Source organism: Salmo salar, chromosome 27 (assembly GCF_965601325.2).
Source record: "Salmo salar chromosome 27, fSalSal1, whole genome shotgun sequence".
Lineage (NCBI taxonomy): Eukaryota > Metazoa > Chordata > Actinopteri > Salmoniformes > Salmonidae > Salmo > Salmo salar.
This window is the reverse complement of record NC_138317.1, coordinates 39,768,891-39,796,628: the sequence shown is the minus strand read 5'-3', so window position 1 is coordinate 39,796,628 and position 27,738 is coordinate 39,768,891. Positions and strand designations below refer to the sequence as shown.

Genomic DNA, 27,738 nt, shown 5'->3' with positions numbered 1-27,738 from the left:
AGACAGACAGACAGACAGACAGACAGACAGACAGACAGACAGACAGACAGACAGACAGACAGACAGACAGACAGACAGAGACAGGACAGAGACAGGACAGGACAGGACAGGACAAACAGGACCGACAGGGTAGACGGAACACTCAGGTTGTATTTAAGAGAAGAACACATGAGTTATTATTATTATCACCATAGGTCTCTCATGTAACTGAAATGCCCTTTAAACCCACGTTGCTGTTGTTGCACTCCTAAAAACATGGCTTGCGTTCCAAATAGCACCCTATTCTTTATATAGTGCTCTACTTTTTAAAAGCATTGGGCTAAATATGGACTAGGGTGCCATTTGAGACACAGAGATGGTGTACTTGGCTCACTTGTTAAACTGACTGACATCACTACCGGTAACCAAAAATGATGGTGGCCTGCCATTTCCTCCTCTGCTTGCTTTAAATTAACAATCACTGCCCACTGCCTGCTCCGAGAGAGAGAGCGAGAGAGCGAGACCGAGAGCGAGAGAGAGAGAGGATTTTGTTTTACTTATCAGACTGATTTTAAACTAAAATAATATGTATCAACCCACTTGCTGATTATTCCTCTAACTAGTGAGTTTGGATTGAAGATACCGTATGTGTCAACTCTTGACTAGTTTAGAGACTTTTGGAATGTCTTCCTATATGAAATACCACCACTCATGGATGGAGTCTAAAGCCATTGAAATGCTATTTGAGATGTGTACTCTCTCTAATGTTGCCATTAGAAATACCCTGGGAAAGTATTGTTTACCAATGGACTGGTGGTGGAAGTGTATTCAATAACTATGTGCATGTGAGTACACGTGTATTAGTGTGTGTTTTTGTGTGTGTGTGTGTGTAGATAAGTGTGTATATGACTATTATAACACACAATGTTGTTATTATTATAGGAACTTGGTTCGCTAGAAAGATAGATGTTTTTATTATGTTCACTGTGAAACTTCCCGTAGGAAAGCAATTATCTCTATATTGATCTAGTATGTGTTGTTTTATATAATTCACTATTACATTTGTTCTTAATATCGTAATGTTAGTCAGAGTCGATGAGGATTTACTTAAACCATAATTAAAGGTGAAAGTCATTTGGCGACTGTAAAATAAATCTATTCAGGCATGCTTACTTTAGTTATCTATCTGTACTGAATCTGTCATTTAGATGTGTTTACAAATGGCATACAGTGCCAGTCAAACGTTTGGACACACCTACTCATTCAAGGGTTTTTCTTTATTTGTATTATTTTGTACATTGTAGAATAATAGTGAAGACATCACAACTATGAAATAATGCTTTTCCTTCACTCTGCGGTCCAACTCATCCCAAACCATCTCAATTGGGTTGAGGTTGGGTGATTGTGGAGGCCAGGTCATCTGATCCAGCACTCCATCATTCTCCTTCTTGGTCAAATAGCCCTTACACAGCCTGGAGGTGGTGTTTGGGGTCATTGTCCTGTTGAAAAACAAATGATAGTCCCACTAAGCGCAATCCAGATGGGATGGCGTATCGCTGCCGAATGCTGTGGAAGCCATGCTGGTTAAGTGTACCTTGAATTCTAAATAAATCACAGACATTGTCACCAGCAAAGCACCCCCACACCATCACACCTCCTCCTCCATGCTTCACGGTGGGAACCACACATGCAGAGATCATCCGTTCACTTACTCTGCGTCTCACAAAGACACAGCCGTTAGAACCAAAAATCTCAAATTTGGACTCATCCAACCAAAGGACAGATTTCCACCGGTCTAATGTCCATTGCTCGTGTTTCTTGGCCCAAGCAAGTCTCTTCAGCAATTCGACCATGAAGACCTGATTCACGCAGTCTCCTCTGAACAGTTGATGTTGAGATGTGTCTGTTACTTGAACTCTGTGAAGCATTTATTTGGGCTGCAATTTCTGAGGCTGGTAACTCTAATGAACTTATCCTCTGCAGCAGAGGTAACTCTGGGTCTTCCATTCCTGTGGCGGTCTTCATGAGAGCCAGATTCATCATAGCACTTGATGGTTTTTGCAACTGCACTTAAATAAACGTTCAAAGTTCTTGATATTTTCCGTATTGACTGGCATTCATGTCTTAAAGTAATGATGGACTGTCATTTCTCTTTGCTTATTTGAGCTGTTCTTGCCGTAATACGGTCTTGGTCTTTTACTAAATAGGGTATTGTGGTGACATTTGGGACTCATCCAATGTGATAAATCACTGTAAAGTAACTAGACTATCCCCGTTGGAGGTCCAGCTGTGTGCTTTTCATAATATGAGCGCCTCTCAGGGGTCCAGCTGTGTGCTTTTCATAATAAGAGCGCCTCTCAGGGGTCCGGCTGTGTGCTTTTCATAATAAGAGCGCCTCTCAGGGGTCGAGCTGTGTGCTTTTCATAGTAAGAGCGCCTCTCAGGGGTCCAGCTGTGTGCTTTTCATAATAAGAGCGCCTCTCAGGGGTCGAGCTGTGTGCTTTTCATAGTAAGAGCGCCCCGGCCTCTGGGACGACGGAGAGGAGGACCAAGCCCGCCACAGGCCCCTGGCAACCAGCCTCGCCAAATATCCACACACCAGCCTTCAGATATGCTACATTACATTCCAGGTGATTTAATTGTACAGTGAAACAGACAAATGAAATTGTGTTAAATATGAATAGACTTAATAGCACGTCTCTCTGGTGTTGGCTAAGTGGGGCTTGTTTTGTTCCTCTTAATACGGGTAGACTCAGGATTTGGATGCTGATAAATCAGAACACTTTTATGGCCTCTCTATGGTTAGAGCGTTGGGCCAGTAACCCGAAAGGTTGCTAGATCGAATCCCCGAGCTGACAAGGTAAAAATCTGTTGTTCTGCCCATGAGCAAGGCAGTTAACCCACTGTTCCCCGGGCGCCGAAGACGTGGATGTCGATTAAGGCAGCCACCCCCGCACCTCTCTGATTCAGAGGGGTTGGGTTAAATGTGGAAGACACATTTCAGTTGAAGGCATTCAGTTGTACAACTGACTAGGTATCCCCCCTTTCCCTTTCCCAAGAAAATTGTAAAAAATAAAGAAAACCCCTTGAATGGTGTCACGCTTGATATGAATGATCCGGGAGACAGACGCAGGAATGCGTAATATTTTTTTTTTTATTTACCCAAATTACGGCGTGCCGTGTAAAGACATGGGAACGAAGACCAAACAAACACGTAACAAAAAACACAGGGTTGAAACCCAAACAAAAGAGCGAGGAATACCTTGAATAAATAACACAAGCGCACAATGATTAACACACGGGACGAGACCCGTAATCATCTGCGCAATACACAATGGAACGAAGCCAAAACACACAGCACAGGTAATCACACGCACCAACGCACATTGTAACACTAATGGAACAGCCCAATGGAAACCAAAGGGCACACTTATACGGGTACTAATCAGTGGGAATAGGGAACAGGTGTGCGTAATGAAAGTTCCGGAGGGATCCGTGACAAATGAGTCGGTGTGTCCAAACTTTTGACTGGTACTGTATATTACTACTGTTGTTCTGTTTCATTCTGTGGTGTCCCATGTATGCTAAGAAGTCAAGGAAGTATTCATTTTGAATGTATGAGTCTGTCTGTTTTTAGAGTGTATTCTCATCTTCTCTCTAATTCGGGATATCCACTCTTTCCACAGTTTTTTTTTATTACATTTTGGGGGGTTGTATGTTTTGCTGCTAATTAGGGAACACCCCTAAACCCTCCTATTCTGATTTTGGTCCTCTAGTTCACTCTCTTGGTCTCTAACTCCAGGAAGGAAACTAGGCCTAGAAATTAGGTCTCCCTAATTATTAGTTTTGTCATGTGGCGAGCTTGACTTTGAAAAGGACTACACAGCGAGAAGATTGCCCTGATTTGAACAGATGTCCAGTCCAGCATGCACTCTGCTATAGCTGTCATATCACATATCTGCTCCTTTCATGGGCTCAAAATTATATCCGACTTGACTATGTGGACTAAATCAAATGACTTTTTCTTGCGGGCGTGCTCTTGCTCTCATTCTCTCTCTACCACCCTCTCTCACTCTTTCTTCTTTCTGCCTCTTTATCTCTCTCTCTCTCTCTCTGTTTCTCTTTTTCCTCTTCCTCTCCTTCCCCTCTCTGTCTCTCCCTCCCTACCTCCCTGGCAAAGAGTTTGAGATGAAAGATTTAAAAGCTAAATTAAAGTAATTTTTGATGCCTCTGATTTTGCATAATCTGCATATCTGAAGGCTGGTGTGTGGATATTTGGCGTGGCTGGTTGCCAGGGTCCTGTGGCGGGCTTGGTCCTCCTCTCCGTCGTCCCAGAGGCCGGGGCGCTCTTACTATGAAAAGCACACAGCTGGACCCCTGAGAGGCGCTCTTATTATGAAAAGCACACAGCTGGACCCCTGAGAGGCGCTCTTATTATGAAAAGCACACAGCTGGACCCCCGACGGGGATAGTCTAGTTACTTTACAGTGATTTATCACATTGGATGAGTCCCAAATGTCACCACAATACCCTGTGCACTACTTTTGACCAGAGCCCTATGGTGCCATTTGGGATGCAGTTTTGTCGCTGTGCTGCAGCCCTTCCTCTGGGGAGCTCTCTCTCTCTCTCTCTCTCTCTTTTTCATAACAACGCAATTACAGTTGTCTCTATCTTGACAAGTTTTCTCCCTCAACTTAATTGTTTGTTTTTGTTTAGAAAAAAAACAACATTTTTGATCTTATTTTATTTATAGATTTAGAATAATGAGTTTTCTCGCTGGGAAATCAAATATCATTTGGAATAAGCTTATATCAAGTGATTGCAACAGTTTCTCCTGTCTCCAACCCCTAAGCTGCAAAACGTGCTTCTACTTTTAGCTTAAGTAGATTGTCTGAGACCCCCTGTCTGGCTAGAGCCACACCTACAGCATCAGGAATGGATAGACAGGGGATAGTCACATAGTGTGAATAGGGGATAGTCACATAGTGTGAATAGGGGATAGTCACAGTGTGAACAGGGGATAGTCACATAGTGTGAATAGGGGATTGTCACATAGTGTGAACAGGGGATTGTCACATAGTGTGAATAGGGGATAGTCACATAGTGTGAACAGGGGATAGTCACATAGTGTGAACAGGGGATAGTCACATAGTGTGAACAGGGGATAGTCACATAGTGTGAACAGGGGATAGTCACATAGTGTGAACAGGGGATTGTCACATAGTGTGAATAGGGGATAGTCACATAGTGTGAATAGGGGATAGTCACATAGTGTGAACAGGGGATAGTCACATAGTGTGAATAGGGGATAGTCACAGTGTGTGAATAGGGGATAGTCACAGTGTGTGAATAAGGGATAGTCACATAGTGTGAATAGGGGATAGTCACATAGTGTGAATAGGGGATAGTCACATAGTGTGAATAGGGGATAGTCACATAGTGTGAATAGGGGATTGTCACATAGTGTGAATAGGGGATAGTCACATAGTGTGAACAGGGGATTGTCACATAGTGTGAATAGGGGATAGTCACATAGTGTGAACAGGGGATAGTCACATAGTGTGAATAGGGGATAGTCACATAGTGTGAATAGGGGATAGTCACATAGTGTGAATAGGGGATAGTCACATAGTGTGAATAGGGGATAGTCACAGTGTGAACAGGGGATAGTCACATAGTGTGAATAGGGGATAGTCACATAGTGTGAATAGGGGATAGTCACATAGTGTGAATAGGGGATAGTCACATAGTGTGAATAGGGGATAGTCACATAGTGTGAATAGGGGATAGTCAAAAAGTATGAATTTTATATCTATGCTATGATCTATCTAGTATTTTCAGGCGGTACTTCACACTATGAGGGTTCTATATCTATGGGTCATAGTGTATCTAGATGGGTTGGGAGAGAATACAGTATAGAGGAAAAACATATTAATTCAATGTATGTATGCTGCATATAGTAGCTATGTCATAGTATAGTGGGTTCTGATAGATTAAAAAAGCAGTTTGATACAGTGGCCTTCAGAAAGTATTCATACTCCTTCACTTCTTCCATATTTTGTTGTTACAGCCTGAATTCAAAATGGATGATTTTTTTTCTTTTTCTCACCCATCTACACACAATACCCAATAATCACAAAGGGAAAACATATTTTTTTCGATTCTTTTTGCAAATATATTGAAAATGAAATACAGAAATATTTCATTTACATAAGCGTTCACACCCCTGAGTCAAACATGTTAGAATCACCTTTGGCAGCGATTACAGCGGTGAGTCATTCTGGGTAAGTTTCTAACAGCTTTGCACACCTGGATTGTACAATATTTGCACATTAATTCTTTTTAAATTTCTTCAAGCTCTGTCAGGTTGGTTGTTGATCATTGCGAGACAGCTATTTTCAAGTTTTGCCATAGATTTTCAAACCGATTAAGTCAAAACTGTAACTAGGCCGCTCAGGAACATTCAATGTCGTCTTGGTAAGCAACTCCAGTGTATATTTGGCCTTGTGTTGTAGGTTACTGTCCTGCTGAAAGGTGAATTAATCTCCTAGTGTCTGATGGAAAGCAGAAAGAACCAGATTTTCCTCTAGGATTTTTCCTGTGCTTATAGCTGCATTGTGTTTCTTTTTATCCCCCAAAAAACTCCCTAGTCCTTGCCGATGACAAGCATTACCATAACATGATGCAGAGCCACCATGCTTGAAAATATGAAGAGTGGTACTCAGTAATGTGTTGCATTGGATTTGCCCCAAACATAACGCTTTGTATTCAGGACATACAGTTAATTTGCCAAATTTTTTTCAGTTTTACTTTAGTGCCTTGTTGCAAACACTGCTTCCTTTTTTTTCACTCTGTCATTTAGGTTAGTATTAGGTAGTAACTACAATGTTGTTGATCCTTCCTCAGTTTTATCCTATCACAGCCATTAAACTCTAACTGTTTTAAAGTCTCCATTGTCCTCATGGTGAAATCCCTGAGCGGTTTCCTTCCTCTCCGGCAACTGCATTAGGAAGGACACCTGTGTCTTTGTAGTGACTGGGTGTATTGATGCACCATCCAAAGTGTAATTAATAACTTCCCCATGCTCAAAGGGATATTCATTGTCTGTTTTTGTAGTTTATTTACCAATCTACCAATATGTGCCCTTCTTTGCGAGGCATTGGAAAACCTCCCTGCTCTTTGTGGTTGAATCTGTGTTTGAAATTCACTGCTCGACTGAGTGACCTTACAGATAATTTTATGTGTGGGGTACAGAGATGGAGTATTATACACTATTATTTCACACAGAATGAGTCTATGCAACTTATTATGTGACTTGTTAAGCACATTTTTACTCCTGAACTTATTTAGGCTTGCCATAACAAAGGGGTTGAATACTTATTCACTCAAGACATTTCAACCTTTCATTTTTTATTAATTTGTAAAAAGTTCTGAAAACATAATTCCACTTTGACCTTATGGGGTATTGTGTGTAGGCCAGTGAGACATCTCAATCCATTTTAAATTCAAGCTGAAAAAGTGAAAGGGTGTGAACACTTTCTGAAGGCAGATAATATATACGACAAACTCAATATTCACCGTGTGTATTTTCCCTCTTTCCTCACAGTCTAACGTGGTGAAAACACAGACTATCACCATCTCAGACGTGTCTAACTCCCTACGAGGAGACGTCTATAACAAGGAGATCCCCATCGTGCACACTGAGACCAAGACCATTACCTACGAGTCAGCGCAGGTGAGAGGCATCGTTAGAAATGTAGTTCTTAAATAAAACCCTTTACTAACCCAATGACTTTGTGTTAACAGTGAACTGGGTCGTATTCATAAGGGTACCCAACGGGATTTTTTATTTTTTTTTAATGGTCTCGCAACGGAAAATGAAAACAAGCAATTTCATATTGGACAAGTCCTATTTCAGTGTGTTTTCTTCCTTTTGGTGCCTAATGAACATGAGTCTGTTTTTTGTCTTAATCCCAGCCAGTAGATAACGTAATCCTACATGAACCCCTTTTCTCCCCCTTGTGTTAACATAGTGTCTCCTTCAGCCCGTAGACAGCATGGCAGAGAGGGACTCTGGAGTGCTGCTGAGTGCCCAGACCATCACCTCAGAGACAGTCAGTACAACCACCACCACTCAGATCACCAAGGTACGTCCTGGGCTTCCTGGTCTACGATCAGTTTGGCTAGATGATTTAGATTTGAGTAATTTAGCACAGCAATTCCGAACGTATTTTGCTTTGTGAACCACCAATTGAGGCGCAGAAGAAATATCAGCCCACGCAGAGAAGCATTGAACTTCACTTAACTTTCTAGTTTTCCCCTTTAGTTAACACTCTCAACGTTTCCCTTTACTGTGGGAATTGTGATCGAATCAATGCATTATTAGCCACTTTCAATGCAACATACCGAAACAAAACGAACTATGCAAGAGATTTTGTTGTAGGCAGAACGCATCGGAGTAGGATTCTATTGCATTGACAGGCACGACTCAGGCCCATACTATACATAGACCGGTGCGCCACAACCAATCAGAGCTAAGGTATGCAAATAGACCATTGCCTTATATGGATCTGTGCCATTCACTTTGAACTGGACTGTGTTTACAGCATGTGCGGTCGTGAGTAGCGTGAGCTACATGTAACCACCTGAACACATTTGTTCATATTCTTTGCTAGTCAGTGAGTTATTAGCCCAGTTATAGCTAATCATTAATGGAGGAGTGATTACTTCCTACAAGAGCACAAAACGTGTGCATTTCTAGCCATCTTTAAAAAGCGAGTCAGGTAAAGAGCTTTTTTTTTTTCTTCCTAAATGGACAGGCTTGAATAAGCTAAGTAGCCAATAGGCAGAGGGTAACATTTGATTCTCTGTAATAGTGGTATGGGGATAATAATGTGGTTTCTTGCATCAAACACCACAACATTTCCAGTCACCTCCTTGTCTGAAGGACAAGTGGATCAACAGGTTAATGTCAAGCCCTGCATGTTTTTTTTCAGACTCATGGAATGTAGGTCTACGTTGAACACCACACGTTGGCTGCTACTGTCGGCTGAATGATAGAACAGCTATTTCCATGGTAAAATGTTATGGGATGCAATTTCTCCATTGTTTTTGATGGTAGCCATAGGTTTGCACATTTTGGGGAATATTCAGAGGTGGAAACTTTCCGTGGGAATATATGGGAATTAACGGGAATATATGGGAATTAACGAAAATATATGCAAATTAATATTAATACCATTTAAATGTAGATGTTTTTTACATTGGATATATTTACCATATCATACGGAGACAGAAACATAAATCTTATACCTTATCATAAGTAGACATAATTGAAAATGATTAAATCCTTCCAAAAGAAATAAAAAACAATTTAGTTACGAATTGAACTTTAATTAAATGAGTTGAATCTTCACATGGGATGATTTCACTGAACAACAAAAGAAAGGGAATATTGAATGATCCCAATGATCCATCGCATCTCTGTAAAATGATAGTCTAGAAACTAAAGCTTTGGTTGTCTTCCTCTCAGGCTTCCATGTCTTCTCCCTGGACCTCCTCAATGTCCACCTCTTGAACATCCCACTCTGAGGCCTCATCTTTACTGTCACTTTCCAACCTTGTTGAGGATGGCTCATTGTCAGGCTCAAAAAGCCTCAAATTTGCCCGGATAGCCACCAATTTTTCAACCCTTGTATTGGTCAGCCTGTTGCGTGCTTTTGTGTATGTGTTCCCAAACAAGGACCAGTTGCGCTCTGAAGCGGCTGATGTTGGTCGGATTTGGAGGATGATGGAGAGAACAGGGGAAAGAGCCTCAGATCCACAAAGTCCCTTCCACCAGGTGGCTGATGACATATGTTGGCACGACTGCCATATTGCATCTCCATCCCCAAGCCCTTGCTTGGAAGTGTACTTTGTGGCGAGATGCGGTAGTGATAACACCATAGGCCTTGTTGATCTCTGCACCAGACAGGATGCTCTTGCCAGCATACTTGGGGTTCAACATGTACGCTGCAGCGTGTATGGGCTTCAGGCAGAAGTCTTCACGCTTTTTGATGTGTTTCAGAACTGCAGTTTCCTCTGTTTGGAGCAACAGTGAAGTGGGCAGGGCAGTACGGATTTCTTCTCTTACATCTGCAAGTCTGAACATCAGACAGGATGGCAATCAGGAGTTTCAGGCTGCTTACCCCCCTCTCCCAGTGAAATGTCTCCACACATCAGATAGTGCCCGTGGCATTTTCCTGTAGAGATTAGAATAAAATTTGTTTTAAAAAAAACGAATACAATTCCATGTACAGATAGTTAAGCAGTCAGATTAAACAACTCCTTTGTAAGATAAATGTTTTAAATGAAACATGTATGGGAACAGGTGAATTTACACTCCTCAGTTAGCAGGCTCAAGCAACCTAAAACTATCTAGCAGAAATTGTTAACAAGTTAGAAATTATTTAAACACACTTTGCTGTAGGCTGCTATTTTACTAGTTAACAAAAAATCATGTATGTCATATAAAATATATTCACCCCACCCAGTATTGTAATCAAAACTTACCAGAAAGCATGTTGTCCTTGGCTCAGACAGTGTAGTAGTGTGAGCTCAATAGCATCTCATTAGTGTGAAAGATCTTGAGAATCAGCTGTACATGTGATGGAAGAATGCACTGTGCATGCAGAGGGTTACAATTCCATTGAATTGGGGATAGTTTAACCAAAATATACCACAAGACCTAGAATTGCCTGATGTGTATTCCACAAAAAAGGTTCACTGTTATAAGCTAACTTTTTTGATGAAGTTAAGCAAAATTCCCCAAATTCCAGGGCTTAACTTCCCATGGAAAATTTCCGTAATGTTTCCGACCCTTTGCAACCCTAGGTAGCCTCTCTGGTAGGCCTACATTATGATCAAATAGCGACAGTAGCCTACTTGGCCAATGTTATAACTGTAACTTAAAGCGGGTACAGCCTCAGTGTTCACACTAAACGCACCAGAAGTTACACATCATTTTTGAAGTGTGCTCTCAGCAGACCTGAAATTTTCTCAGAGGCAAAACATTTTTGAGGGAACATTGGTCATGACCGCCATAAGGGTTGAGCGGTGAGAAAACATACACAGACTAAAGAATAAGTACAAATTTGATGAATAATACCCTCTTCTTCAAAACATTAATTAATTATTAATTAACAAAACATTAACTTAATGTAGATTTTAGTTTTTGGCTTCTTGTGATCAATTTTAAGAAATGTAATGTATAATTATGAAATTATTATTTCTAACGATGCAGGGTGTTCTCTGGATCAAAAATGGGCTTGGTGGCGGGCGTGGCATGGGGTGTGGCAATGGGGCGTGGCATGGGGTGTGGCAATGGGACGTGGCAATGTGCATGGTCGGTCGTCTGCGCACTAAATTCTGTCCGGACCCTGGGCAAGAACATTTCTCTCTAACAGTATTTTGTCAGGTCAAAGCTGCCCTCTCTCTATACAGTATCTCTAACAGTATGTTGTCATGTGAAAGCTGCTCTCTCTAACAGTATTTTGTCAGGTCAATGCTGCTCTCTCTCTATACAGTATCTGTAACAATATGTTGTCAGGCCAAAGCTGCTCTCTCTCTCTATACAGTATCTGTAACAGTATGTTGTCAGGTCAAAGCTGCTCTCTCTCTATACAGTATCTCTATAGCATTATGTTGTCAGGTCAAAGCTGCTCTCTCTCTATACAGTAACTCTAACAGTATGTTGTCAGGCCAAAGCTGCTCTCTCTCTATACAGTATCTCTATAGCATTATGTTGTCAGGTCAAAGCTGCTCTCTCTCTATACAGTAACTCTAACAGTATGTTGTCAGGCCAAAGCTGCTCTCTCTCTATACAGTATCTCTCTAACAGTATGTTGTCAGGTCAAAGCTGCTCTCTCTCTATACAGTATCTCTACCAGTATGTTGTCATGTGAAAGCTGCTCTCTCTAACAGTATGTTGTCAGGCCAAAGCTGCTCTCTCTCTATACAGTATCTCAAACAGTATGTTGTCAGGGCAATGCTGCTCTCTCTATACAGTATGTTGTCAGGTCAAAGCTGCTATCTCTCTATACACTATCTCTAATAGTATGTTGTCATGTCAAAGCTGCTCTCTCTCTATACAATATCTATCTAACAGTATGTTGTCAGGTCAAATATGCTCTCTCTCTGTACAGTATCTCAAACAGTATGTTGTCAGGGCAATGCTGCTCTCTCTATACAGTATCTATCTAACAGTATGTTGTCAGGTCAAAGCTGCTCTCTTTCTATAAAGTATCTCTCTAACAGTATTTTGTCAGGTCAAAGCTGCTCTGTCTCTATACAGTATCTCTAACAGTATGTTTTCAGGTCAAAGCTGCTCTCTCTCTATACAGTATCTCTCAAGCAGTATGTTGTCAGGTCAAAGCTGCTCTCTTTCTATACAGTATCTCTAACAGTATGTTGTCAGGCCAAAGCTGCTCTCTTTCTATACAGTATCTCTAACAGTATGTTGTCAGGCCAAAGCTGCTCTCTCTCTATACAGTATCTCTACCAGTATATTGTCAGGTCAATGCTGCTCTCTCTCTATACAGTATCTCTAACAGTATGTTGTCATGTGAAAGCTGCTCTCTCTAACAGTATGTTGTCAGGCCAAAGCTGCTCTCTCTCTATACAGTAACTCTAACAGTATGTTGTCAGGCCAAAGCTGCTCTCTCTCTATACAGTATCTCTCTAACAGTATGTTGTCAGGTCAAAGCTGCTCTCTATACAGTATCTCTAACAGTATGTTGTCAGGTCAACGCTGCTCTCTCTATACAGTATCTCTCTAACAGTATGTTGTCAGGTCAATGCTGCTCTCTCTCTATAAAGTATCTCTCTAACAGTATGTTGTCAGGTCAAAGCTGCTCTCTATACAGTATCTCTAACAGTATGTTGTCAGGTCAACGCTGCTCTCTCTATACAGTATCTCTCTAACAGTATGTTGTCAGGTCAATGCTGCTCTCTCTCTATAAAGTATCTCTCTAACAGTATGTTGTCAGGTCAAAGCTGCTCTCTATACAGTAACTCTAACAGTATGTTGTCAGGCCAAAGCTGCTCTCTCTCTATACAGTATCTCTCTAACAGTATGTTGTCAGGTCAAAGCTGCTCTCTATACAGTATCTCTAACAGTATGTTGTCAGGTCAACGCTGCTCTCTCTATACAGTATCTCTCTAACAGTATGTTGTCAGGTCAATGCTGCTCTCTCTCTATAAAGTATCTCTCTAACAGTATGTTGTCAGGTCAAAGCTGCTCTCTATACAGTATCTCTAACAGTATGTTCTAAGGTCAAAGCTGCTCTCTCTCTATACTGTTTATCTCTAGCAGTATGTTGTCAGGTCAAAGCTGCTCTCTCTCTATACAGTATCTCTCTAGCAGTATGTTGTCAGGCCAAAGCTGCTCTCTCTCTATACAGTATCTCTCTAGCAGTATGTTGTCAGGTCAAAGCTGCTCTCTCTCTATACAGTATCTCTAACAGTATATTGTCAGGTCAATGCTGCTCTCTCTCTATACAGTATCTCTCTCGTAGTATGTTGTCAGGTCAAAGCTGCTCTGTCTCTATACAGTATATCTATATTAGTATGTTGTCAGGTCAAAGCTGCTCTCTCTCTATACACTATCTCTAACAGTATGTTGTCAGGTCAAAGCTGCTCTCCCTCTACAGTACCTCTAACAGTATGTTGTCAGGTCAAAGCTGCTCTCTATACAGTATCTATCTAGCAGTATGTTGTCAGGTAAAATCTGCCCTTTGATCATGCTGTTTGAACATTAATGCCTTGTGAACTTTTTTCTTTCTTTCTCTCTCTCTCTTTCTCTCTCTCTCTTTCTCTTTCTTCTCCTGGCCCATTTTTTAACAATCTCTTTATTTTTCTCTCTCTCTTTCAGACAGTGAAAGGAGGGATCTCAGAGACTCGCATTGAGAAGAGGATTGTTATAACTGGAGACACAGAGATTGATCACGACAAGGTGGGGGGACAGATTTCTAATTCTAGCCCCCGGCTCTGTGCTAGCTGGCTTACTGTGTATTCCGTTAGAGACCTCTTCAGTGGAGTAACAATATATTCTTCATCTGGTTTAGATCTATTACACAGAATCTAACATTTCAGTCCTCTGTATTAGTGGCGCAAATCAAATCAAAAAAAGTGAAAAGAGCTTGTTTGTTGATGTGAACTAAACGCAGGCTTGTCCGAATGTAGTACCCCGTTGAGTGTTTGCTTGGGTAATGAACATTTCCAACTCTTGTAGTCGTGTGGGTTTTAGCGACTGTATTTGCCTGTGGGGTGATTGTGTTTAATGTATGTATAGCCTTTTTATTAGTGCCATCAATCTCAATGTATTGAACCTTCCCAATGTGTGTGTGTGTGTGTGTGTGTGTGTGTGTGTGTGTGTGTGTGTGTGTGTGTGTGTGTGTGTGTGTGTGTGTGTGTGTGTGTGTGTGTGTGTGTGTGTGTGTGTGTGTGTGTGTGTGTGTGTGTGTGTGTCCCTTCTCAGGCTCTGGCACAGGCCATCAAGGAGGCGAAGGAGCAGCACCCGGACATGTCTGTGACCAAAGTGGTGGTGCACCAGGAAACAGAGATCACCCCAGATTAACCCCAGGCTCAGCTCACCTCTCCTATAACCAGGTCAGTAGTACCCCTAATCCCAGATTAACCCCAGGCTCATCTCACCTCTCCTATAACCAGGTCAGTAGTACCCCTAATCCCAGATTAACCCCAGGCTCATCTCACCTCTCCTATAACCAGGTCAGTAGTACCCCTAATCCCAGATGAACCCCAGGCTCATCTCACCTCTCCTACAACCAGGTCAGTAGTACCCCTAACCCCAGATTAACCCCAGGCTCATCTCACCTCTCCTACAACCAGGTCAGTAGTACCCCTAATCGCAGATTAACCCCAGGCTCATCTCACCTCTCCTATAACCAGGTCAGTAGTACCCCTAATCCCAGATTAACCCCAGGCTCAACTCACCTCTCCTATAACCAGGTCAGTAGTACCCCTAATCCCAGATTAACCCCAGGCTCATCTCACCTCTCCTATAACCAGGTCAGTAGTACCCCTAATCCCAGATTAACCCCAGGCTCATCTCACCTCTCCTATAACCAGGTCAGTAGTACCCCTAACCCCAGATTAACCCCAGGCTCATCTCACCTCTCCTACAACCAGGTCAGTAGTACCTCTAATCCCAGATTAACCCCAGGCTCATCTCACCTCTCCTACAACCAGGTCAGTAGTACCCCAGATTAACCCCAGGCTCATCTCACCTCTCCTATAACCAGGTCAGTAGTACCCCTAATCCCAGATTAACCCCAGGCTCATCTCACCTCTCCTACAACCAGCTCAGTAGTACCCCAGATCAACCCCAGGCTCATCTCACCTCTCCTATAACCAGGTCAGTAGTACCCCTAATCCCAGATTAACCCCAGGCTCATCTCACCTCTCCTACAACCAGGTCAGTAGTACCCCAGATTAACCCCAGGCTCATCTCACCTCTCCTATAACCAGGTCAGTAGTACCCCTAATCCCAGATTAACCCCAGGCTCAACTCACATCTCCTATAACCAGGTCAGTAGTACCCCTAATCCCAGATTAACCCCAGGCTCATCTCACCTCTCCTACAACCAGGTCAGTAGTACCCCTAATCCCAGATTAACCCCAGGCTCAACTCACCTCTCCTATAACCAGGTCAGTAGTACCCCTAATCCCAGATTAACCCCAGGCTCAGCTCACCTCTCATACAACCAGGTCAGTAGTACCCTTAATCCCAGATTAACCCCAGGTTTAACTCACCTCTCCTATAACCAGGTCAGTAGTACCCCTAATCCCAGATTAACCCCAGGCTCAGCTCACCTCTCCTACAACCAGGTCAGTAGTACCCCTAATCCCAGATTAACCCCAGGCTCAGCTCACCTCTCCTACAACCAGGTCAGTAGTACCCCTAATCCCAGATTAACCCCAGGCTCAGCTCACCTCTCCTATAACCAGGTCAGTAGTACCCCTAACCCCAGATTAACCCCTAACCCTACATTATTGACAGTACGACGGTATTTGGCGGGATATTTAAAGTGTTTGAATAATAAAAGTTATACATTTGCTTTGTGCGTGACCCTAGAGTGGCAACGCATACATTGTAAGTGATTTTAATTGATTGTTTTATACTGTTCAATTAAACTTCAACCAAACATTTTTTTCAGCATTTTCATCAATTTCAGCATTTCCTGCACTCGTTTGAGATGATATCCACACTAGGGCTGCACGATTTAGGCAAAAAAATATCGAGGCCTTATTTTTAACCAAATGTTGTAATTGTGATTTGACTTGCAATTTATATCAAAATACTTAAGTGAACTGTTGGAATCATGAAAATAGAATGATTATTCTAATTCTATAGTTAGAAGATAATAGTGGGCACTTTGAATACAGTGTTGTTTAACATGACAGTGAATGAAAATGCCAGGGAGGAGTTATTGTGACAGGGTAGGAACCAAAGTGTTGGTCAGTGTTTCCTAGGGGACCCTATAATCTTTGGCTACATTAAATGTTTTCTCTTAGCTACTTCATGTAGCTAACATATTCATGCTTCAGCTATTCCTCTTTGATTTGGAAGATAATGTTGTACAGAAAAACATGCTGATTTAGGCTGTATTTTTAGGCTGTATAGCTAGCTATGTTTAGCTAACTAGCGATTACCATTTGCACAAACACGACTTAGCCACAACTTGCTAAGAAAAGACAGACTAGCTGTTTGTAGATGTAATAAAACGTGTTATAGAACGCCAGTGGATTTATACTAAGAAGCAAAGTGCAAACAACGTCGTAGTCATCAACATTGTTGCATGTGCTTCATTGACCATGCAGACTCAAGGCAAGTGTCTCGTGGTCGAGAAACAACAAATGCGCTCCTTGAGTGACAGGGTGCGTGGCTTGGTCTGTGTGGAAAGCGTGGAGAGAGAGAGCAGAGAGAGATGACTCAAGTAGTGAAGTAAACTATAAAAATTGACATTACACACGGCGCATCACATTTAACAAACCAAACATTCAAATACCGTTATAGAAGATAAAGTAGAAACCCAAACCAGTCCATGCATCAATACCGGTATATAGTCAAATATGTTATACCGCCCAGTCCTAAGTGTAATGGTTGTAGTCGCCACCCTAATCACCACACTAAAGCGATTAGGACCCTAAAACGATATGCTAAGTGGTCCTGCATTGACTAAATAAAGTAAACAACATGGTGAAGGGAGACATGGTGAAGGGAGACATGATGAAGGGAGACATGATGAAGGGAGACATGATGAAGGGAGACATGGTGAAGGGAGACATGATGAAGGGAGACATGGTGAAGGGAGACATGGTGAAGGGAGACATGATGAAGGGAGACATGGTGAAGGGAGACATGGTGAAGGGAGACATGGTGAAGGGAGACATGATGAAGGGAGACATGATGAAGGGAGACATGGTGAAGGGAGACATGGTGAAGGGAGACATGGTAAAGGGAGACATGATGAAGGGAGACATGGTGAAGGGAGACATGATGAAGGGAGACATGATGAAGGGAGACATGGTGAAGGGAGACATGATGAAGGGAGACATGATGAAGGGAGACATGATGAAGGGAGACATGGTGAAGGGAGACATGATGAAGGGAGACATGGTGAAGGGAGACATGGTGAAGGGAGACATGGTGAAGGGAGACATGATGAAGGGAGACATGGTGAAGGGAGACATGGTGAAGGGAGACATGATGAAGGGAGACATGATGAAGGGAGACATGGTGAAGGGAGACATGGTGAAGGGAGACATGATGAAGGGAGACATGATGAAGGGAGACATGATGAAGGGAGACATGATGAAGGGAGACATGGTGAAGGGAGACATGGTGAAGGGAGACATGGTGAAGGGAGACATGGTGAAGGGAGACATGGTGAAGGGAGACATGATGAAGGGAGACATGGTGAAGGGAGACATGGTGAAGGGAGACATGGTGAAGGGAGACATGGTGAAGGGAGACATGATGAAGGGAGACATGATGAAGGGAGACATGGTGAAGGGAGACATGGTGAAGGGAGACATGATGAAGGGAGACATGGTGAAGGGAGACATGATGAAGGGAGACATGGTGAAGGGAGACATGGTGAAGGGAGACATGGTGAAGGGAGACATGGTGAAGGGAGACATGATGAAGGGAGACATGGTGAAGGGAGACATGGTGAAGGGAGACATGGTGAAGGGAGACATGATGAAGGGAGACATGGTGAAGGGAGACATGGTGAAGGGAGACATGATGAAGGGAGACATGGTGAAGGGAGACATGGTGAAGGGAGACATGGTGAAGGGAGACATGGTGAAGGGAGACATGGTGAAGGGAGACATGATGAAGGGAGACATGGTGAAGGGAGACATGGTGAAGGGAGACATGATGAAGGGAGACATGGTGAAGGGAGACATGGTGAAGGGAGACATGATGAAGGGAGACATGGTGAAGGGAGACATGGTGAAGGGAGACATGATGAAGGGAGACATGGTGAAGGGAGACATGGTGAAGGGAGACATGGTGAAGGGAGACATGGTGAAGGGAGACATGATGAAGGGAGACATGGTGAAGGGAGACATGGTGAAGGGAGACATGATGAAGGGAGACATGGTGAAGGGAGACATGATGAAGGGAGACATGGTGAAGGGAGACATGGTGAAGGGAGACATGGTGAAGGGAGACATGGTGAAGGGAGACATGATGAAGGGAGACATGGTGAAGGGAGACATGATGAAGGGAGACATGGTGAAGGGAGACATGGTGAAGGGAGACATGGTGAAGGGAGACATGGTGAAGGGAGACATGATGAAGGGAGACATGGTGAAGGGAGACATGGTGAAGGGAGACATGGTGAAGGGAGACATGATGAAGGGAGACATGATGAAGGGAGACATGATGAAGGGAGACATGGTGAAGGGAGACATGATGAAGGGAGACATGGTGAAGGGAGACATGGTGAAGGGAGACATGGTGAAGGGAGACATGATGAAGGGAGACATGGTGAAGGGAGACATGGTGAAGGGAGACATGATGAAGGGAGACATGGTGAAGGGAGACATGGTGAAGGGAGACATGGTGAAGGGAGACATGGTGAAGGGAGACATGGTGAAGGGAGACATGATGAAGGGAGACATGGTGAAGGGAGACATGATGAAGGGAGACATGATGAAGGGAGACATGGTGAAGGGAGACATGGTGAAGGGAGACATGATGAAGGGAGACATGGTGAAGGGAGACATGGTGAAGGGAGACATGGTGAAGGGAGACATGGTGAAGGGAGACATGATGAAGGGAGACATGGTGAAGGGAGACATGGTGAAGGGAGACATGGTGAAGGGAGACATGGTGAAGGGAGACATGGTGAAGGGAGACATGATGAAGGGAGACATGGTGAAGGGAGACATGGTGAAGGGAGACATGGTGAAGGGAGACATGATGAAGGGAGACATGGTGAAGGGAGACATGGTGAAGGGAGACATGGTGAAGGGAGACATGGTGAAGGGAGACATGGTGAAGGGAGACATGGTGAAGGGAGACATGATGAAGGGAGACATGGTGAAGGGAGACATGATGAAGGGAGACATGGTGAAGGGAGACATGATGAAGGGAGACATGGTGAAGGGAGACATGGTGAAGGGAGACATGGTGAAGGGAGACATGGTGAAGGGAGACATGGTGAAGGGAGACATGGTGAAGGGAGACATGATGAAGGGAGACATGGTGAAGGGAGACATGGTGAAGGGAGACATGGTGAAGGGAGACATGGTGAAGGGAGACATGGTGAAGGGAGACATGATGAAGGGAGACATGATGAAGGGAGACATGGTGAAGGGAGACATGGTGAAGGGAGACATGGTGAAGGGAGACATGGTGAAGGGAGACATGGTGAAGGGAGACATGATGAAGGGAGACATGGTGAAGGGAGACATGATGAAGGGAGACATGATGAAGGGAGACATGATGAAGGGAGACATGGTGAAGGGAGACATGGTGAAGGGAGACATGATGAAGGGAGACATGGTGAAGGGAGACATGATGAAGGGAGACATGATGAAGGGAGACATGATGAAGGGAGACATGGTGAAGGGAGACATGGTGAAGGGAGACATGGTGAAGGGAGACATGGTGAAGGGAGACATGGTGAAGGGAGACATGATGAAGGGAGACATGGTGAAGGGAGACATGGTGAAGGGAGACATGATGAAGGGAGACATGGTGAAGGGAGACATGGTGAAGGGAGACATGGTGAAGGGAGACATGATGAAGGGAGACATGGTGAAGGGAGACATGATGAAGGGAGACATGGTGAAGGGAGACATGGTGAAGGGAGACATGGTGAAGGGAGACATGGTGAAGGGAGACATGATGAAGGGAGACATGGTGAAGGGAGACATGGTGAAGGGAGACATGGTGAAGGGAGACATGGTGAAGGGAGACATGATGAAGGGAGACATGATGAAGGGAGACATGATGAAGGGAGACATGGTAAAGGGAGACATGGTGAAGGGAGACATGGTGAAGGGAGACATGATGAAGGGAGACATGGTGAAGGGAGACATGGTCAAGGGAGTCCCAAATGCCACCCTATTCCCCACAGGGCTCTCGTCATTTGGAAAGTATTCAGACCCCTTGACTTTTTCCACATTTTTTTATGTTACAGGCTTATTCTAAAATTGATTAAATTGTTTTTTTTCCACCCTCATCAATTTATACACAATACCCCATAATGACAACGTAAAAACAGGTTTTTAGGCATTTCTGCAAATGTATTAAAAAGAAAAAGCTGAAATATCACATTTGCATACAAATTCAGACCCTTTACTCAGTACTTTGTTGAAGCACCTTTACAGCCTCGAGTCTTCTTGGGTATGACGCTACAAACTTGGCACACCTGTATTTGGGGTGTCCCAAAGCCACTCCTGCATTGTCTTGGCTGTGTGCTTAAGGTCGTGTCCTGTTGGAAAGTGAACCTTCACTCCAGTCTGAGGTCCTGAGTGCTCTGGAGCAGGTTTTCATTAAGGATCTCTCTGTACTTTGCTTCGTTCATCTTTCCCTCGATCCTGACTAGTCTCCCAGTCCCTGCAGCTGAAAAACATCCCCACAGCACGATGCTGCCACCACCATGCTTCACTGTAGGGATGGTGCCAGGTTTCCTCCAGACGTGATGCTTGGCATTCAGGCCAAAGAGTTCAATCTTGGTTTCATCAGACCAGAGAATCTTGTTTCTCTTGGTCTGAAAGTCCTTTAGGTGCCTTCTGGCAAACTCCAAACGGGCTGTCATGGGCCTTTTTACTGAGGAGTGGCTTCCATCTGGCCACTCTACCATAAAGGCTTGATTGGTGGATTTCTGCAGAGATGGTTGTCCTTCTGGAAGGTTCTCCCATCTCCACAGAGGAACTCTGGGGCTCTGTCAGAGTGGCCATCGGGTTCTTGGTCACCTCCCTGACCAAGGCCCTTCTCCCCCGATTGCTCAGTTTGGCCGGGTGGCCAGCTCTAGGAAGAGTCTTGGTGGTTTCAAACTTCTTCCATTTAAGAATGATGGAGGCCACTGTGTTCTTGGGGACCTTCAATGCTGCAGATACGTTTTGTTACCCTTCTGTGCCTTGACACAATCCTGTCTTGGAGCTCTACGGACAATTCCTTTGACCTTATGGCTTGGTTTTTGCTCTGACATGCACTGTCAACTGGCGGCAAGTAGCCTAGTGGTTAGAGCATTGGGCCAGTAACCAAAAGGTTGCTGGATCGAATCCCGGAGCTGACAAGGTAAAAATCTGTTGTTCTGCACCTGAACAAGGCACTGTTCCCTGGTAGGCTGTCATTGTAAACAAGAATTTGTTCTTAACTGACTTGCCTAGTTAAATAAAATAAAACTGTGGGATGTTATATAGACAGGTGTGTGCCTTTCCAAATCATGTCCAGTCAGTTGAATTTACCACAGATGAACTCCAAAGAAGTTGTAGAAACATCTCAAGGATGATCAATGGAAAAAGGATGCACCTGAGCTCCATTTTGAGTCTCATAGCAAAGAGTCTGAACACTTATGTAAAATAAGGTATTTTTATACATTTGCAAACATTTTTTAAAAACCTGTGTTCGCTTTATCATTAAAGGGTATTGTGTGTAGATTGATGAGTTTAAAAAAAAATGTAATCAATTTTAGAATAAGGCTATAAGGTAACAAAATGTGGAAAATATCAACGCGGTCTGAATACTTCCTGAATGCCCTGAATAGGGAACTGAGTGCCATTTAAGATGCAGTCAAAGCCTTAATGATCAGCATTACAATAAAATCCCTCCTCCCAAGTTCAAAGCACTGCATGCTACTGCCACTGGACATGCAGACTGGTATTTCAACTTAAAACTGCATGTCCTTGCAATTTTAGCAGCAGCTGTTAAAGTGCGTGGATTTAGTGATAACAGTTTACTCAGGTCTATTCCTACATTAAACTGTTCATCTCTGCACGCAATCTGTAAACACTGGTGCCCATGTGGTTTTAATGGTAGCCCTGCATGTTTGTGTCCAGTTAAAGCACCCGGGCTCTATCTACATCCCAAATGGCACCCTATTCCCTACAAAGTGACCAGGTTCTATATAGTGCACTAATTTTGACTAGGTTTCTTGTCAAACGTAGTTCAATAGGGTGCCATTTGGGATGTAGGCTCGGAGTCTGGTGCTGTTTAGCCAGCTGCCAGTGTGGTATGTACACACACGGTGGCTCCTACCCTCTCCCTCTGAGACAGGGAGGAGAGACTGGGAGGGAGAGTGTCCTCCCTGTCCCACCATGTTCAGGCCCTGTGTTCAGGCCCTGTGTTCATGGAGCCCTGTGTTCATGGAGCCCTGTGTTCATGCCCTGTGTTCATGGAGCCCTGTGTTCAGGCCCTGTGTTCATGGAGCTCTGTGTTCATGGAGCTCTGTGTTCATGGCGCCCTGTGTTCATGGAGCTCTGTGTTCATGGAGCTCTGTGTTCATGGCGCCCTGTGTTCATGGCACCCTGTGTTCATGGAGCCCTGTGTTCATGGAGCCCTGTGTTCATGGCGCCCTGTGTTCATGGCGCCCTGTGTTCATGGAGCCCTGTGTTCAGGCCCTGTGTTCATGGAGCCCTGTGTTCATGCCCTGTGTTCATGGAGCCCTGTGTTCAGGCCCTGTGTTCATGGAGCTCTGTGTTCATGGCGCCCTGTGTTCATGCCCTGTGTTCATGGAGCCCTGTGTTCAGGCCCTGTGTTCAGGCCCTGTGTTCATGGAGCTCTGTGTTCATGGCGCCCTGTGTTCAGGCCCTGTGTTCATGGAGCCCTGTGTTCATGGAGCCCTGTGTTCATGGAGCCCTGTGTTCAGGCCCTGTGTTCATGGCGCCCTGTGTTCATGGCGCCCTGTGTTCATGGAGCCCTGTGTTCATGGAGCCCTGTGTTCATGGCGCCCTGTGTTCATGGCGCCCTGTGTTCATGGCGCCCTGTGTTCATGGAGCCCTGTGTTCATGGCACCCTGTGTTCATGGAGCCCTGTGTTCATGGAGTCCTGTGTTCAGGCCCTGTGTTCATGGAGCCCTGTGTTCAGGCCCTGTGTTCATGGAGCCCTGTGTTCATGCCCTGTGTTCAGGCCCTGTGTTCATGGAGCTCTGTGTTCATGGCGCCCTGTGTTCATGCCCTGTGTTCATGGAGCCCTGTGTTCAGGCCCTGTGTTCAGGCCCTGTGTTCATGGAGCTCTGTGTTCATGGAGCTCTGTGTTCATGGCGCCCTGTGTTCATGGCACCCTGTGTTCATGGAGCCCTGTGTTCACGGAGCCCTGTGTTCACGGAGCCCTGTGTTCACGGAGCCCTGTGTTCACAGAGCCCTGTGTTCAGGCCCTGTGTTCACGGAGCCCTGTGTTCAGGCCCTGTGTTCATGGAGCCCTGTGTTCATGGAGCCCTGTGTTCAGGCCCTGTGTTCATGGAGTCCTGCTTTGTTTAACTTACACATTCCTTCAACCTAACAGTGTTTACATCAGTGAAGCCAGAGAACACCCCTAACAATTCTATTCCCTCCCTCTCTCTCCGCTTCGCCCACCGACCCCACCCGTTCCTTGTCTCCACCAGGCTCCTGCATGCTCCACCCTCCTCCCTGTCTGCATCCTGCTTTTTTTTATGTCTTCATCATTGTGACAACATTGGTGTGGTTCTTCTTTTGCCCCACACTTTTCGGAGTCTTTTCTGCTTTTACGCTTTTTATCTTGAGTGTTGGATCAGGGGAATGTTGAGGTAGTGTTACTGAAGTTGTCTCTCTCTCTCTGTCCACTGTCTGTGAAGCTGGGGGCCAAAACTACCACGGAGCCTAGGGAAGATTAAGTCATATACAGCCCCCACCCCTTCCTTCTCCACTTGTGTCACCACCAGTCCTACATGTTTACCTCAGAGCCCCCCCCCCGCCCCCCACCAGACAGACCCACACCACACCAGACTGAACCGGTCCAACCAACCAGAGTGAACAAGCTTCACTTTTGAACTGTGAACATTGATCCTCCCAGCCAATGGAGTTTAACTGAAGGAGAAGGGAACAAACATAACTCCCAGAACAATCCCTCTCTGTCGCTCTTCCTTCCACTCTACTGCCAAATCCCGAACGACTGGACTGGACTTTTCTAAACAACAAAAATATCAAAGTAAAGTATTTGAATTTTTTCCTCTTTCTCCCATTTTTCTGGAGATTTTAACGAGAATTTTCAAAGGGCATTTGGTCTTTTAATTGTGTAGAGATTGCAGGGACTTTGTTCATATTTTTCTAAGATTTGTCTTCTCGTCGTAATTGGAAAATCGGTATCTTCAAGGTCAACTTTGAAGGGACTCTTATTCTGAAGGCGGATGACAACAAGGGATTGTGGGTGATTTTTCTGTAACTCTTAAACCATCATGATACGAGGATCCTTCTTCAAATCAAACAACTTTACAACCAATTTTGGTTTCATCTCTTGTACAGTACAAAAAGTTTGTAATATTTATTTTCCCTCTCAATGTGAAAAGTATTTTTTCAATTTAAGTGTAAAAAATTTCTAATTTCATCCAAACATTTTTGAGGGCCAATTTAATCTTTTTGAAGAAATTACTTCATTATCTATTCTTCTGGATGATATTCACACCTTTTGACTGTTTTTTTAGTCGTCGTTGTTGTAGTCACACTGGAAAAAAAGGGGCTTCATCAGGACTGGAGTGAAAGAAGCAGCGTATTGAAATGACATTATTTATATTTGTTATTTTATTTACATCCTCTTGTCTTATTTCTGTGTATGTATCCATCATTTTAGATCACCCTGACTTTACAGGTTTGTAGTTACATGTTTTTGTATTAGGCTACTCACACTGAGTTCCAACCACCAGCTACATAACAGTCATTTATTTGTACCTGGCATGGCAGAGCAGCAGAGGCAACTTTACAATGTCCTTCATTTTCATGTATTTATACTTTTCTACCAAAGGGGGCAGTGTTTACTCATCCATAAAGATGGACCACTATACAGAATATACTGTACTCTACATGGCTAAAAGTATGTGGATACCGCTTCAAATGAGTGGATTTGGTTATTTCAACCACACCGATGGTGACAGGTGTATAAAATCGAGCACACAGCCATGCAATCTCCATAGACAAACATTGGCTGTAGAATGGCCCGTACTGAAGAGCTCAGTGACTTTCAATGTTGCACCATCATAGGATGCCACCTTTCCAACCAGTCAGTTCGTCAAATTTCTGCCCTGCTAGAGCTGCCCCGGTCAACTGTAATTGCTGTTATTGTAAAGTGGAAACGTCTAGGAGCAACAACGGCTCAGCCGCGAAGTGGTAGGCCACACAAGTTCACAGAACGGGACCGCGTATAGTGCGTAAAAATTGTCTGTCCTCAGATGCAACACTCACTAACGTCAGCACAAGAACTGTTCATCGGGAGCTACATAAAATGGGTTTCCATGGCCGAGCAGCCGCACACAAGCCTAAGAGATTTTGTTGAGATCGGTGTGGAAGAACTTGACTGGCCTGCACAGAGCCCTGACCTTAACCCCATCAAACACTTTTGGGATGAATTGGAAGGCAGACTGCAAGCCAGGCTTAATTGCCCAACATCAGTGCCTGACCTCACTAATGCTCTTGTGACTGAATGGAAGCCAGTCTTCACAGCAATGTTCCAACATCTAGTGGAAAGCCTTCCCAGAAGAGTGGAGGCTGTTATAGCAGCAAATGGGGGGGATCAACTCCATATTAATGCCCATGATTTTGGAATAAGATGTTCGACGAGCAGGTGTCCACATACTTTAGGACATGTAGTGTATGGCGCTTCTGTCTAGAAGAAGTCAGTAACAGAACGGATTAGGATTAATTGGGGTTGATTAGATAGAGTTGATTAGAGAATCAGCATTTAAGACCCAGTGCAGACAAAAAAGTGATTTTCCTATGTTTTATATTTCCACACTATGAGGTTAGAATAATACTGTGAAATTGTGAAAATGATGATAATGCCTTTTTAGTGTAAGAGCTGTTTTGAAAAGACCCCCTGAAATGTCTGCCTGTTTTGGTGGGATGGAGTTTTGGCATCACCAGGCGGTAAATTAGTTAATAGACCAATAAGAAAGAGAGTTCCAAACCTCTCTGCCAATAACAGCTAGTTTTTAGTTTCCCCCTCCCCACCCAGACCACTCCTTGACAGTCCTAGCAAAATTATTGCTTGAGAAATGGCTCTTTGCTAAGAAGCTATTTTTGCACATTTTTTTAAAATGTTAATTAAAAACCATCACAGTAAGGTACTTAATTGTTACCCAGAATTGATTTGATATTGAGATATAAACGGCTGCATGGGACCTTTTTAAAGTAAAAGAAAACAGCTCAAAGTTGACAAAGCCTGAATTGGGATTTTGGTTGCCTCTTTGATGTTCTCCTTTTAGAAGGCTGTACTATTAACAGCAGCACAAAATAAATGGTTTGTTTTTTGTTTACTCCCATGTATTTATATGTGAAGTGTATACATGTATTTCATCCTCCTGTGGAGTACACACTGTCCCTTTTAATAAACAACCCATTATTTAAGCAGAGAGTACAGCACACACAGTTTTCAAATGTTTTTTTTTTTTGTTGTACAAATAGTATTACATTGTACAGAATCCAACTTCTTTTGGTTCTTTCAGTGTGTCTTCTTCTTCCCTTTTCTGCATTAATGATGGATGGTGACTAGGAGAACCAGCAAGCCTGTACATCTCTTTAGGTTCATGTTTATTTCTTCATAGTGAACCCTCTCTCTCATCTCTCTCTCTCCTCTCTCCTGTCTCTCTCTCCTCTCTCTCTCTCATCTCTCTCTCTCATCACTGAAAGAGATAATATGTAATAAAACAACACCCACTGAATAAACACATATAGACTCACCTTATTCTGAACACATCGCCTGATATTCTGTTGTTTGTGCCTGAGGTTATGTGTTCCATTTCTCTATGTTCTTGTCTCATGAGGAAATTACAATTTCGGCACTATTTTCATCAGTGTGAAATCTGACAAGCAGAGCAAGAGTAGTCTCACAATCAGTCAGACAAAACGTTCCCCCAAATATTATACATGTGTAAGAATGTTAACCGAGGCTAATCTTAAGAGATGCCTCGTATTTGATATTTCCTGTGCGGATACAAAGATCTTAAGACAGTATTTCATCCTTATAATCTAGTTCCCAGACCTCTAAACTCCATTGACACTCTGAGGAGAA

At 43.7% G+C, this 27,738-nt stretch overlaps 1 protein-coding gene across 9 annotated transcripts in view; it reads left to right on the top strand.

The window, feature by feature from the left end:
* The window catches only part of LOC106589039 (protein 4.1), a 149,022-nt gene extending 121,948 nt beyond the window's left edge, over window positions 1-27,074 (top strand). For 4 of the 9 annotated variants that reach the window (XM_045709462.2, XM_045709458.2, XM_045709463.2 and 1 more), the window contains 5 exons: window positions 7,585-7,713; window positions 8,012-8,125; window positions 13,888-13,968; window positions 14,494-14,624; window positions 24,314-27,074. In XM_045709462.2, coding sequence (XP_045565418.2) covers window positions 7,585-7,713; window positions 8,012-8,125; window positions 13,888-13,968; window positions 14,494-14,592 — 423 coding nt within the window. In that variant the 3' untranslated portion in view covers window positions 14,593-14,624; window positions 24,314-27,074. Of the gene's footprint in view, window positions 1-7,584; window positions 7,714-8,011; window positions 8,126-13,887; window positions 13,969-14,493; window positions 15,984-24,103 lie in introns of all 9 variants that reach the window. The other 5 variants (XM_045709469.2, XM_045709460.2, XR_014382958.1 and 2 more) reach the window with 4 other exon arrangements.
* The last annotated feature ends 664 nt before the right edge of the window (window positions 27,075-27,738 follow it).